The sequence below is a fragment of the Agrilus planipennis genome, unplaced genomic scaffold (assembly GCF_000699045.2).
Source record: "Agrilus planipennis isolate EAB-ADULT unplaced genomic scaffold, Apla_2.0 scaffold165, whole genome shotgun sequence".
NCBI classification, from domain to species: domain Eukaryota; kingdom Metazoa; phylum Arthropoda; class Insecta; order Coleoptera; family Buprestidae; genus Agrilus; species Agrilus planipennis.
The window spans coordinates 210,695-224,591 of NW_020439087.1; the positions used below are offsets into that span (position 1 = coordinate 210,695).

The following is a 13,897-nucleotide window of genomic DNA, read 5'->3' on the forward strand; positions in this document are numbered from 1 at the left end:
TATTTTACATATTTTGGCTATAAAATGAAAGCAATCTTCGTGGCGTGGTCACATCGATATGAAAAATCTAGAATCATCGCCTAAACGTGTATTCAAAATTTAAAAATTCTAACAAAACCGTAACTATTCAAACTCCAATAAACTAAGAATTTATAAAATTCACATTAGATGATTACAGGCAAGATGCCACGACACACTCCATATTAGAGCACGAAACGAACACGCCACCCAAGTTTTTCATGACAAAATATAATGACGAAGCGGATAATTGAAACCAATCAATCACTAAACTGAAATGCATTCCACACAATAAATCAAATGAAAATCGAATAAATATTAGGGCTAAATACTTTCAGGTGTCGTTTCCATTTATGGACAGCAAAGACGGTGGAACACCGTCTCCTTGAGGACCGAACACAATTGAATGACAAGATGAAACGACAGACGAGTCGGAAGACCTATAGATGAAAATTCTTTCTATACCTAGCATAGATACATAATACATTTTATAGGTGCCTTCAGTTATACTACTGCAGTTTAATTAGTAAATTAGAAACTGATCCACCTAAATGACACCCTGTTGAAATAATTTAACGTTAGCTTTATATTTTGTTTTATTATATGACATCTACCAAGCAAATAATTGACTATGAAATTCAATAGATAACTACTACAGTTCATAAGTGTGAAAAATTAGAAAGTTTTAAAATAGTATTATAAAAAAAAATAGATGCAATAAAAGATTAGGAAAATCACAAATCAATTTGTAAATATAATTTGGTCAAAGAATTAATGATATCTTACCTTAAACTTGAATTGAATCAATTTCAATCTTTCTTATTATTTTCTATTAAAAACATTACATTCTGAAGGAATGCCAAGTACATCAAGCGTAGTGCGATAGATTTCTTAATAGTTAAATTAAGGTTTAAATACGGGACAGTGTCTGCCCTGGCGGGACGTTTAAAGTTATGCCTGAAATACGGGACTTCCCTAGAAATACTTAATCTTTAGAAGTTCGAATTTTAGGTATCCCCTCCTCAGTATTATTATTCTTATTCGCTTTAAAATAATGCTAAACTTTAAAGCATCACATCATGCTGATGAAGTGCAATATATATCAAAATTTTTATATGACTTTATCTTTACAATTTCGTCTTTTAATTGTTATAAACAAAATAGCTGCGAAATTAAAAACAAAACGTTAACTTTCCTCAGGAACTTTTTTATTTAATTCATTGAAAAATGTCCTCTTTCTAAGTATAAAAACGGCATATTTCTAACTGTTATAGCAATGAAGTTATTCCATTTGTTTATAAGCAAAAAATGAAAGCACTTGTAACAACATTTTGCAACAATTAAAATGTCTTTTTTCGTATTCTAATTAAACATCATTGTAGGAAAACACCTGCCCTTCCAAAAAAACCTACAACGTTATTGCAAAAATAACTTCTCTGAGATAAACAATTTGAATAATTCAAAAACTAATGAAAGAATCAAATTGAAATTTTAACTACTTTTTAAGCACTTTTGTAACGAAATTTTGCAACAATTAAAATGTCTTTTTTCGTATTCTAATTAAACATCATTGTAGAAAAATACCTGCCCTTCCAAAAAAACCTACAAAAGCTCTTTCTGTCCAAAGTTGTGCGTACGGTAGCACTTTTGTAACGACATTTTGCAACAATTAAAATGTCTTTTTTCTTATTCTAATTAAACATCATTGTAGAAAAACACCTGCCCTTCCAGAAAAAACCTACAAAATCTCTGTCTGTCCAAAGTTGTGCGTACTACTATATTGCAAAAATAACTTCTCTGAGATAAACAATTTCTATAATCCAAAAACTAATGAAATAATCAAATTGAAATTTTAATCACATTTTAAGTACTATTAAATCTATCTTTCCACGTAATATCAAGATATATAACAATTTGCAATAGTTATTGTTAATTTTAATGAATTATTAAGATATAATACGCAAAAATTTGCTATTTTTTTATTTTAATTGTTTATTACTTGAAAATTGCAAAGAACTTTCTACAGAAAAAGTATAGGAGTTATTCCTATAGGCCTATATTACCTAAAAAAAACGCATTGATTTGCTGGATGAGAGTGAGAGATAAGTTAGTTAGCGCCCAGAAGAAATGGAGCATCCTGTATGATTAAAAATATTTTTTGTATATGCACCATATGACCTCTTTTATGGAGACTTTTTTTATTAAATGCATAACAGTTATGGACGAAACCGTCTTAGGTGGAATACCCTGTATACTATAGACTGCTATGTAAATATTTAAACAATATTTTAGAAGCAAAGAAGCCCTCTAACCCTTCATAGTCACCACATTTCCCCTGTGGCCCTTTCAACCTACCTACTGCAAAATGAAAGTCAAAATATATGTACTGAGGAAATCACTCGTAAATAAGGAAAGAAAGTGTTGCAATGAGAAATGTATAACAACAAATCCGGAAGCTAGCCTTCAAATTCCGTCAAGTTTACTGCCTACTTTTTACAAACTTCGGATTTAAAAAGTGATTCACGTTATATAATTGGTGAGGTGATTTAAGCAATATGGTATATGTCCATTTGACGGATACCAATATGGGCACCTGAATTTCGCCGCTAATTTTCGACTTTTCCCTGTAGTTGGTATCTGGTGTTTTACTAGAACTAAATCCCCAGCCTTGAATGATTTTATTTTGGGTTTTTGTTTATAAGATCGAAGAAAAAAAAGAGTACCAAGTTCCTAAGAAAATAAATTGTTAAAGATTTTCAATAGGTATAATAGATAATGGCTTCGCCATACTAATTTCGGTGTGTTTACTATCAATTGTTTTTACACATAATTAAGAGAACTTTTGTATATACATTATTGCATAGTTAATAGTACTAGAAAACGAAATCATTATGTATACCTATTATTTTAGTTATACATGTATACATATATATTGCATAAAACTTTATCCAAAAAAGAGATTTTACTTAATCAATTTAAAAAAATTAAACAGTTTGGAATAATATTGTTTATTTACGCAAAACAAATAAATAAATGAAACATAAAATCTGACGAACAGTTGTTTGGAATATTGTAGCAGAAGAATTTATTAATACGTATCTGTTGCAGTCAAATAAGTGGTTAGTGCAGTTACCGTGAATATCCAGAACGGAAAATGAAAGGGATAGCGACTAGGATGCCCTAAAAGCTCTTTAATTAATTAATTTTAAAAAATGTTTTGACTAAATTGGACGTAATATTTATTCATCATCATAAGGTCATCAGTCCTAAGACTGGTTGNATTCAATTCATAATTTTTTCCTAAAGGCCTATTACAAATATATAAACCATGTAAGTAATTAGAAGATTTAAGATGTTGGAATAAATGACGTTGTTAACTACTACATGCGGAATGTGTTTCAACTGGCATCTCAGACACTCACTCGTAATAAAAACAAACCAAATCAAAGAACAATTGTTAATTAAAGAAAGACTCCAGGAATATCAAATATTTTCAAGCCCTTTTGATTTTATTTTAAAAGTTAATTAATTACTTTAATTCTTAAATTTTTAAAGGCAAAAAGAGGTAAAAGTACAATCAAAGATAAAATTTCATTTAATCTAAATCATTGTGGAAACAGTTTAAATTATGAATTTTAATTTTCTTTGTCGTTAGATGTTCTCAAATACCCTGTTTCTTTGCAACTTTGTTTTAAAAAAAGATACACCTTTCTAACTGATATAATATTGATATAATACTCAAATCGTAGACAAAATGTAAATTCGATAAATAATAAAGAAATAATAAGTCAACGTTTACATCATCTGGCGAACCTGCGCCGAAACCAAACGGAAATGTTTTGAAAGTTAAAAAGATATACAGGACGTAAATAGAAAATTGTTTGCACAATAGAAATTTGCATTTAAAATATCAATATTGAAAATTAGCACAATGATGAAGAACAAATTTAATAACCGGCTGGGCTATCACTAAAATTATTATTTAAATCCCTATTTCATATCTATTTGAACGCAGGCAGAGAATGCAGTTCCTAAAAATTGAAAATAAAATTTATTAGCATATTTTGAAGTTAAAAAGATATACAGGACGTAAATAGAAAATTGTCTGCACAATTAGAAATTTGCATTTAAAACATCAATATTGAAAATTACTACAATGATGAAGAACAAATTTAATAACTGGGCTATCACTAAAATTATTATTTAAATCTCTATTTCAAAACTATTTGAACGCAGGCAGAGAATGCAGTTCCTAAAAATTGAAAATAAAATCTATGAATGAATTGAAGCTTAATTAATATGTACGAATTTTAGAAAACTTCTAAAGAATTCTAAATTCAAAAACAAAGGACTTCCAATTCTTCAACTTATTAATAAAATCTCAGATCCATTTTACGGTAATTCATTATTGTAATCGCTTAAACCCCCATTGAAAATGTAACGTGCTTCCAACTTTAAAGGACCACGCGTATGATTCGTAGCAATTTTACTATTATATACTATTTATGATAATAGATTATATTCATATTTTTTTTGTAAATGTACCTATATAAAAAGACGTGAAAAAAAATTGTGTTCCTTTAAAACCCTTAAAATAATAGTTATGCATTTGCATCCAAAACTCCAGAGCCGCCAGATATTATTTATTATCTAAGTAACAAAATGAGTGGGATAGAGTGGTGTTAGTCTGAGTGTTGATCTTTACATAATGTTTCACAGAATATTGTTAAAAATCAACACTGTCAGACATTTCCCATAGGCGGTAATTTCTGCCAAACGCTTCAAAGTTTGCAACAAAAAATTGTAATTTTATTTAAAGTCTGAGTATAAATATGATACTTAGGGACCTCATCATCATCATCATCATAAGGTCGTCAGTCCTAAGACTGGTTGGACACGTATCTCCACTCTTTCCTATCTTCGCATTTCCCTAAATCTAGAACAGCCCACATCCTTAACTATTTACGAACAGTAATCTAATCTAGGTCTACCTCTACCCCTCTTAATTCCTGTTTCTGCCTGATTAGACCTTCATACCTGAGAAGGTGTCCTACCAACCTATCACGCCTATTTTTTATTGACTTCCATAGAGTCCTCTGTTCTCCTATTCTTTCCAATACCTCATCATTTCTAAACTTTTCTACCCACGATATCCTCATCATCCGCCTATAACACCACATTTCGAACGCTTCTAACCTTTTCTTTTCCGCCGCGCTCACTGTCCATGTTTCGCACCCGTACAACGCCGTGCTCCAAACATACACCTTTAACAACCTTTTTCGAATTTCTAAATTAACCGTTCGCGAGCATAGAAGTGACTTCTTTTTATTAAAGGCGACACGACCCTGCGCTATCCTTTGCTTTATATCCCTACTACTCCTTCCATCCTCATTTATCTGATTTCCTAGGTATCTAAAATCAGCGACTTTTTCTAATTTTTCGTCTCCTATCTTTATATTCGCTCTTTCCCTACTTTTTCTTCCCTTGCATACCAGTATTTTAGTTTTACTTTTATTTATTTTCATACAGTACTGATTTGTCAATATCGCTTCCATTTTATTTAAAGCTATCTCTAAGTCCTTCTTGCTAGATGCTAATACTGCTATATCATCTGCAAATCTAAGCATACTAATCTTTTGCCCTTGTACATCCATCCCTACAGTTGTACTGTCTTTAATGATGTTACTTAGGGACCTATCTTAATACTTTTTGTAAGCAGCCAGACCAATTATAGGCCCCAAATATCCACCCGACAGATCTTAAATGCCGGTGTGTTATAAAACTATCTAATTATCGCGCTCGCTTTTATATTCATAGTGATATTTTAATTGTTGCTTGGGGAAACTTACTACCACAGTTACTACACTCTTCCGCCCATTTTGTTACTCAGAAATTAAGTAATTTCTTCTGGCTCTAGGATCTTATTCTACCGGGTAGTCCATTAAGCGCGCCTTGCCCTTGAAATTGCAAAAAAATGTTTCCAATAAAAAATTTCCCTGGTCAAATCATCCATCTGCAGAAATTTAATTTCAGAGTTAGCGGACGCCCGATATACCGGAAGTACTTATACATCAGCTGCCTTATTTTAAATGGGAAGCTATGTTCATTTTGACATCGTCGGATGCAAAATTAAACTCTGTTTCAATTTATTAAGGCTTATTAGGGTCTACGCTTGGCGGTTTTCAAAATAATTGCGATTTGTTAATTATTCTGTGATGTGCAGAGAAAACGAATGGATGTGCCGTTATTGTAAACCATTCGTTTTCTTATTTAACAATTCATTACAAATAAAGTTTGTTCCCAATATTATTTATATCGGAGTTTTATTCACTTCGGCAATAAACCAATTTAAGAAAATTCTGCTCGTGGAGTCACGGCAATCTTTTATGACATTAATTGTTTGTGTTGTATTGGGTTTAAGTAATTTTATCAATAATTCGAATAAACATGAGATAATGCGCTTACGGCTATAGACCCACACCGCCTAGGATCTATCCGTTTTCTGTGCACATTACAGAATAATTAACAAATCGCAATTATTTTGAAAATCGTCAAGCGTACACCCTAATAAGCCATAATAAAATTGAAAGAGAGTTTAATTTTGCATCCAACGATGTGAAAATGAACATTTTAAAAAAATGAGTTATTGAAACATTTAAAATTTGAACATTACTAGTGCAATGATTTAATGTGCTTTGAAAGAAATTTTTCAATGGAAAGCCAAGTGCGTTTCGTGTTCTTTTCAACAACGACAACCGCATGTATGTATGTATACTTCTGGTCCGCCATCTCTGAAATTATTTTCTGCAGATGGAACATTTGACCAGAAACATTTTTTATTACAAACATTTTCTTCCAATTTCAACGGCAAGACGGCCAAAGAGCAAGGCGCGCTTAATGGACTACCCTGCATAAGTAAATAACAAAATATACACCTTTTTTATAACATTAAATTGTACAAATTAATTTGTCCAAAAACCATAGTTTAATTTTTAAAACATCTTTTAATTCATGGCTAATCAGCGTTGTAATACTGTTCAAGGATTCAGGTAAAGAGAGAGTGAGTATTCGGAGAGAAAGAGATGGTCATTACGCTCGACTAAAACTGACAATGCGATGAAAAACCCATTTTTAATTTAATATTTAAAATGTCCTATGTATCGGGAATAACATACTTTCCTAGGAATGAAAGAACTTTCAAAATCGCTCTAGTAAAGCACGAACAAAATTTTTAGATTAATCAATAATATTTCAATTCATTGCTAAATAATTAGTGAAATATTCATGTATAAAAAGGTAGAGGATGTTTAAAATATAAGCAATTATAACAGTACACGATTATAAAGTACCTTCTTGTATCTTAACCACTTCATTACAGTTTTATACTCTTTTTCGTAGTTTTAACAGTTTTTCAAAAGCGATTGAAAACAGATAAAAAATTCAAAAATGGAAACGCTTTTGTATAATTTCGACCAGTTAAACACTTTTTCTAAACTTCTTAAAAGATGTGAAAATGTATGTAGAAATTAGTTAAGTAAATAGCTTTTGAGTGCGAGTTAAAATAACGTTGCTGTTGTTTAATTTGTGAATAAGTGAAATAGTATGTTTAATTTAAGTGTGTTTGAAAGCGAATTAATTATCTATTAAAAAACAATGGCACATCAGTGACAATGCAACAACAATTAAAAAAGAATGATGGCCGACAACAGCAACAATTAGAAAAGAATGATGGCCGACATCAGTAACAATGCAACAACAATTGAAAAGGAATNTATTATCAATTTTGTGTTCACTAAAACAGATGACAGAACAACAATTTGTATCTACAAACTAATCAGATATGTATTTTTAGCAAATGTTATACCACATTAATCGTTTACCGTTATGAATTTATCGTAAATAGGTGTAGGGTATTATGCATGGTAATATTTGGATATGTTTGTTATTGTTATTTCAAAGCAAAAAATTGATTGAATAACTTCTCAAAAACCTACATCTACAATTTGGAATATCCTTTCTCACAACAACATGGTACTCACTACAAGTAATTAAATATACATAGATTAATAAAATTGCGTAGTGTGTATGTGTAACTTTACCTACACCATTGTTGATGTGAGTTGGAGGGGTTGTATAGGGATGCTTGTAAACTACCCTTATACATTTAAGTTTAAGTAAGTTAATCTGCAAATCTACAGAACTAACATAAAAGGTATAAAAATATCTGAAGATGCAGAAATATTAAAAAATATATGTCAAACGATCGCCAAAATTAAAGAAATACGACAACACTCAAGTAATTAGCAAATGAAAAGCATTTTTTCATTGGACGATTATCAAAACGTAATAGCAAAATTTTAAGATAATGACTAAGAACCCCTACAAATTATATAAGTAACATATATTAACCTTTACCTTTGTAATGACCAATATAAAGAATTCATAGTAACCATTAATCCATTTTTAAATATAATGGAAAAATGTACCTACTACTGAATAATACATTCTATAAAAAAGTAATAGGTAGTAATGGATTTTATTTACGTATTACAAAAGTAATGAGTAATAAAAATGCAATGCACTATCCGCAACTCCTATTATGTGTATACTGAATATATATAAATACAGAAGCAATAGAAATAAATGCTTAAAATTTATTAACACCTATTTACGCTTTTTGTTTATAATGAATAAGTTAAAAATTTATCACTTACCTTCTTTTGTGTTCAGGGAATAGAAAATTAAAAGCTTCACTCTGGAATAACACGAGAACTGCTACAATTAAAGCCCAGCCACATACGGTGTGTTGTAATAGATGCACTTATTTTTTTTTTATTAAATGGCAAATAAGTGTAAATCTGGAATAAGGTACGTTGATTAATTTACTTTTAAAAATAAAATAAATTCGAGTTTAATACATGTACTTGTTAGCACTATGGAAAGTTAGTGTTTCTTTAGTCAAAAATAAAATGTAACTGACGTGAAGTTTTTCAACTACAAAGATATTTAAACAACATTAAACAACCGATACGAATAAATATACACCTAGTATAAAAGAAATAAGGTGTTATTACTGGTTGATTTTCAAACAAATTATATGTAATTATTAAATTACCTATATGTCCGGATATTTAGTAGTGAATTGTTAACAAAAAATGCGTTTTAAAAAATAACCGCACATTACATCATTTGGTTGTAAACTAATTTTTAAATTCACGTTTTAGTCGATTCTTCTGAAACGAATACCACGTTCTATTTGAAAGGCCTATCTTTACTACGTTAAAACACACACAAGCACATTTCTCGAGTGAGATACACAAGGTGACCGAATCACGTGACTACAAAAAAACATTAGAGATTACCACGAAGACAAACAACTTTTTACCTTTTGATATGCAATATATATGTTTCTTAAAAACACAAAAATAAATAGCAGAATTTACGAGACTTTTTTTAAAAACACATTGTTTACATATGTTCCAGCCAAACTGATTATTGTAGATATTATTATTCATATCTAGCCATTATGTATATATACCATTTTGGACAAAATGATGATTAATCACATTATCTAGCTATGCTACATAATACCCATTAAGACCAGGATTAAGTAATAAAATGCAATTCATTTTAGGTTCATAAAATTAATAGTTGGAATATGAAGTTATACTCATCTCAAAACTCATGAACAGTCAAAACCACTTTTGACTGACAAAATCAGTATTTACTGTCTTCCCTATTTTTTTAATTTTATTGAACTCTTTCACTTATTACATATAAATTAAATATAACATTTTACATAATAAAGTAGTCCCTTTTATAATGCTAAAAATCTTTTTTATTTTTTTAACAACACAACGTTTTGAATATTACTTTTACTTTGTTCATTCAGCTGGAAGTTGATCATTAATATACCAAGATAATGAGAGTACATTAAATAATTATTTTATTTTCATTTTGTCCAAGCAAAAAAGTAATTTACAATCATTAATACACGTTTGATATTCCATTTCATAAAATATTACAACAAAAACAAACATTTCTTATTTGTGTAAGGGCGAAATAGAAAAGCGAAAAATTGGAAGAAAGTACCAAATAGGTTTGGTCCAGCTTAATATACACTTACCATTCTTAAATTTTAAGAATAAATTCAAAAATTGCTGCTCACAAATCATAAATTAGAGAAATAATTACATAACATGGATACTATTACACTAAATGATGAAGTCTTTATGCGATGAGTCCAATTTTCATGTCATAACGTGAAAACCAGGCTAGCCTGAAAACCGTCCATTTTTATACAGAGATTGGACTCCTTTTGTATAGACTTTACAAAAGACAACAAAGTACTTCATTTATGTTGCTCTTAAAAGACTAAGGTCAATAAGAGTATGAATGTAACTCCCATAGCAATGCTTTGCTGAAATGCTTTTTGTTATTGTTCCTTATACGTATCTTAATAATTTATAACATTAAAGATCAATCCAATAAATAATTCGACTAAGACGACGTACTTCATCCAAATGTCCAAAATGCGAAGTTTGACTACCAAAATAATTGCTTTTAACTATTGGAGTGATCCTAAACTTTATGAATTCTTACAATAAGCATAAATAACAATAAAAACCTCTTAGCAAACTTAATGAATTCATTGTAAACCCAATTGTCATACTCTTAATCATCAACAGTCCTTTACCGAAGATATTTTTCTACCAACAAAAATACACATATTACAAAAAAATAATAAAAAAAAAATAGCAACATTACAAGAAAGTATACGTCTTTCTTAACTATTATCAATTTTGTGTTCACTAAAACAGATGACAGAACAACAATTTGTATCTACAAACTAATCAGATATGTATTTTTAGCAAATGTTATACCACATTAATCGTTTACCGTTATGAATTTATCGTAAATAGGTGTAGGGTATTATGCATGGTAATATTTGGATATGTTTGTTATTGTTATTTCAAAGCAAAAAATTGATTGAATAACTTCTCAAAAACCTACATCTACAATTTGGAATATCCTTTCTCACAACAACATGGTACTCACTACAAGTAATTAAATATACATAGAGTATATTGTAAAAACATAAAATTGAGTGATTAGTCTCACAGTTTTAAAGTAGCCACTTCATTTAAAGTTCATAAAAACGTGAGTAAGAAATTTGTAAAGGTACTCTCATTTATGCATATAAAAATCTAAGTCAAGGAGCGAGTAGAGAAAAGAGAGTAATCTCTAATATTTTAGATGCATTTCACATTATTCAGCATTTAAAACGTAATGACTGCCTTAGAGGTGTGAGAGTAAACTACTGAAATTTGCGCGTATCAACCAATAATTAAACAGTTATTACAAAATTAATAGGTATACAGATATGCAAGCATGTTGATAGTTTTTCTTTTACTCTAAAAAAAATATGAGGATGTAACAAAGCTACATTAAAGAAAGTATGTTAAGGAACATCAAGTACAGGTCAATTCCATAAAATAAGTGGAAACATTAAATCACCAAATTAATGAAAAACGTTCTCATTGCTTACAATTAAAATTACGAATCACATTCTGAGGGTCCGCTACTGTGCTTTTGATAATGAAGCTCCCTCGGTTTTTTTTTTAACAGTCTTTGTTACGAGAAAAGTAAATTTTTATCCATTTGCACTTGTAATTAGCAATCGAGTATTCTTATTAAATTCTTATTAGTTTGTACATAATGTAAATAGAATTCATTAATTTTTATCGCGTCTTGCTATAATATTACTTTTTATATTATAATTTTATACAGTCCTAAGCTAAGGCTATTTACAATGTACGAAGTGTTTTTAAATATTACAGTGGTTTACAACGTAAGGAAAATTCCTCAGAAATCTGCTGAAAAATTAATAAGCTTTCAGCTACCCTTTTTAAATTTAGCACAGAGTTACCTTACTTAACGTTTTCATCAATTTTTTTATTTGACTTTTCTAGATTTCTAGGTAGTTGAGAAGTATTTTGCAAAATATCACCGATTTTTCGTTATTATTGTTATGTACTTTATTGAACGTACGACAATATACACTGCATGTACAAATAAAAGTGTAACAACAAGTGTTGTGCTCATAATTAAGGAATGACGAGAATAATGAAACTATCTTTTGCAAAGACCTTCAAATTAATCATGTTTATAAATCTAGAAAAGGCATGGATATTAACAGAACGAAAAAAACAGTGTCCTAAATCTAAAAAGAATAGCTAGAATTTTTGTTGATCTCATTTCAGTTTTTCACCAAACACATGTTATTATTCTTTTAAAACACTTCGCAATGATTTTATACAGAGCAAAAAGAAATATAATACGTGTCGCATGCATTACAGTGAAATAATATTAATGTACAATTCCAATACAAAAATTGGTGGAAAAATCAAAACGAAGCAATTACAATTACAACGAATTTTTTTCTTGCCCTGTATATATATTTTACATCCATCACACATACCGACATTCACGATTCTTTATCGACATATCTAATTAATAATTGTACGACCTATTTTTGCCTCATAGCTGCAGTTCGTCAAATGTCCATAGCATGAATGTATAGATTTATTATGATTAATATATGGTGTAACATAGTATTTGCACTACTCACAACAAGCCTGCCCGCGTTGTCTCTCAGTCGTTCTATGCAAACATCCAATGAACAATCAACTAATGGCAACCCTGTCAATATTCGTTATCTTACCTGTCATACTTTAAGTGATGTACTAATTACACCTTCGCCAATGGCAATCTTTTATACTGTTAACAAATATTGCAGGGGTGCCATAAAATTGACCGTTATTAAAATGGTAACGAGCACAAAACAGCTCACTGGCGGGAATACCAGGCAAGCAAAACGAAATAAATTAAGAAATTTGCCTGATTTAATTGCCTTTTTACGCAATTTTATGCCTTGTAGTCGTCAGTCTTTTTAAACACCAAAGTGCCTTTAAAACGTAACTAGTCATTTGCACAAGAAAAAATGTAATTAAATATAGAAAGTGATTCACAAGAATGTCCCCAAAAAAATATATCATATTTATTTTAATTCCTAATTCGGAAAAAAATTTAATGAAACTAAAGAAAATGGTATACCCCAAGGCAAAACTGTAGATTTTGTAGGCAACTAAATCGTGCAATATATTTACAAGTAACACTAATATGGTGCACATTCAAACGTCCATTCATGCAATCACGCGGAACACATTTTACGATTTTTAGAGAACAACGTCGGGCAGACTTTGTGGCCACTAGGCTCTCGAATCATTGTCGTGTACTATCTTTCGCTCCTTGTAGTAAATTTGTTCGTTTTCTTTGTCGCACATTAAAAGAACAACACCGCCGAAAAGAAATATTGCTGCCCCCCATCCGACCCCATACGCCCAGCCGAATTCCCATATCGTACGGTTACCTTCAATACAAAAAAAAAAACAAAACATTTAATTTCAAAATTTTCAAAAAGAATGCACAACTGAATGCACTCACCTAAATTTAACTCTCTCGCGAAACATACAGGGTAGATGATAAGAGCGATAAGAATGGAAACAACTGGAACAAAGCGATATTAAACGATACATATCACGCCCACTTTTAATAATTGAAAATATTAAGGAATAAAACTGTCAAAATATCAGAAAATAATATGCGAATAACTGAAAACATTACAGAAAAATATAAAATGCCTGTTGTTATAAATCTTAGTAATTTTATGAAAACAAAGGTGTTAAGACAGCAGGTAAAAGTTGGTCTGTGTTCTGTCGGAGCTGCCTGCGACGCGCTGATGAGATCCAAAAAGATCGAAATCGCGATCCGCGTCTGGCAGTTTCGACAGAATACAGACCACTTCGAATTATTTTAT

At 30.2% G+C, this 13,897-nt stretch overlaps 1 protein-coding gene across 1 annotated transcript in view; it reads right to left on the reverse strand.

Moving 5' to 3' along the window:
- Nucleotides 1-9,941: 9,941 nt before the first annotated feature.
- Nucleotides 9,942-13,897, reverse strand: part of LOC108738076 — a 77,564-nt gene continuing 73,608 nt past the window's right edge. Inside the window, exons 4-5 of the mRNA XM_018471305.2 lie at nucleotides 13,525-13,587; nucleotides 9,942-13,450 (exon numbers count right to left, since the gene is read on the reverse strand). Coding sequence (XP_018326807.1) covers nucleotides 13,290-13,450; nucleotides 13,525-13,587 — 224 coding nt within the window. The 3' untranslated portion in view covers nucleotides 9,942-13,289. The remainder of the gene's footprint in view (nucleotides 13,451-13,524; nucleotides 13,588-13,897) is intronic.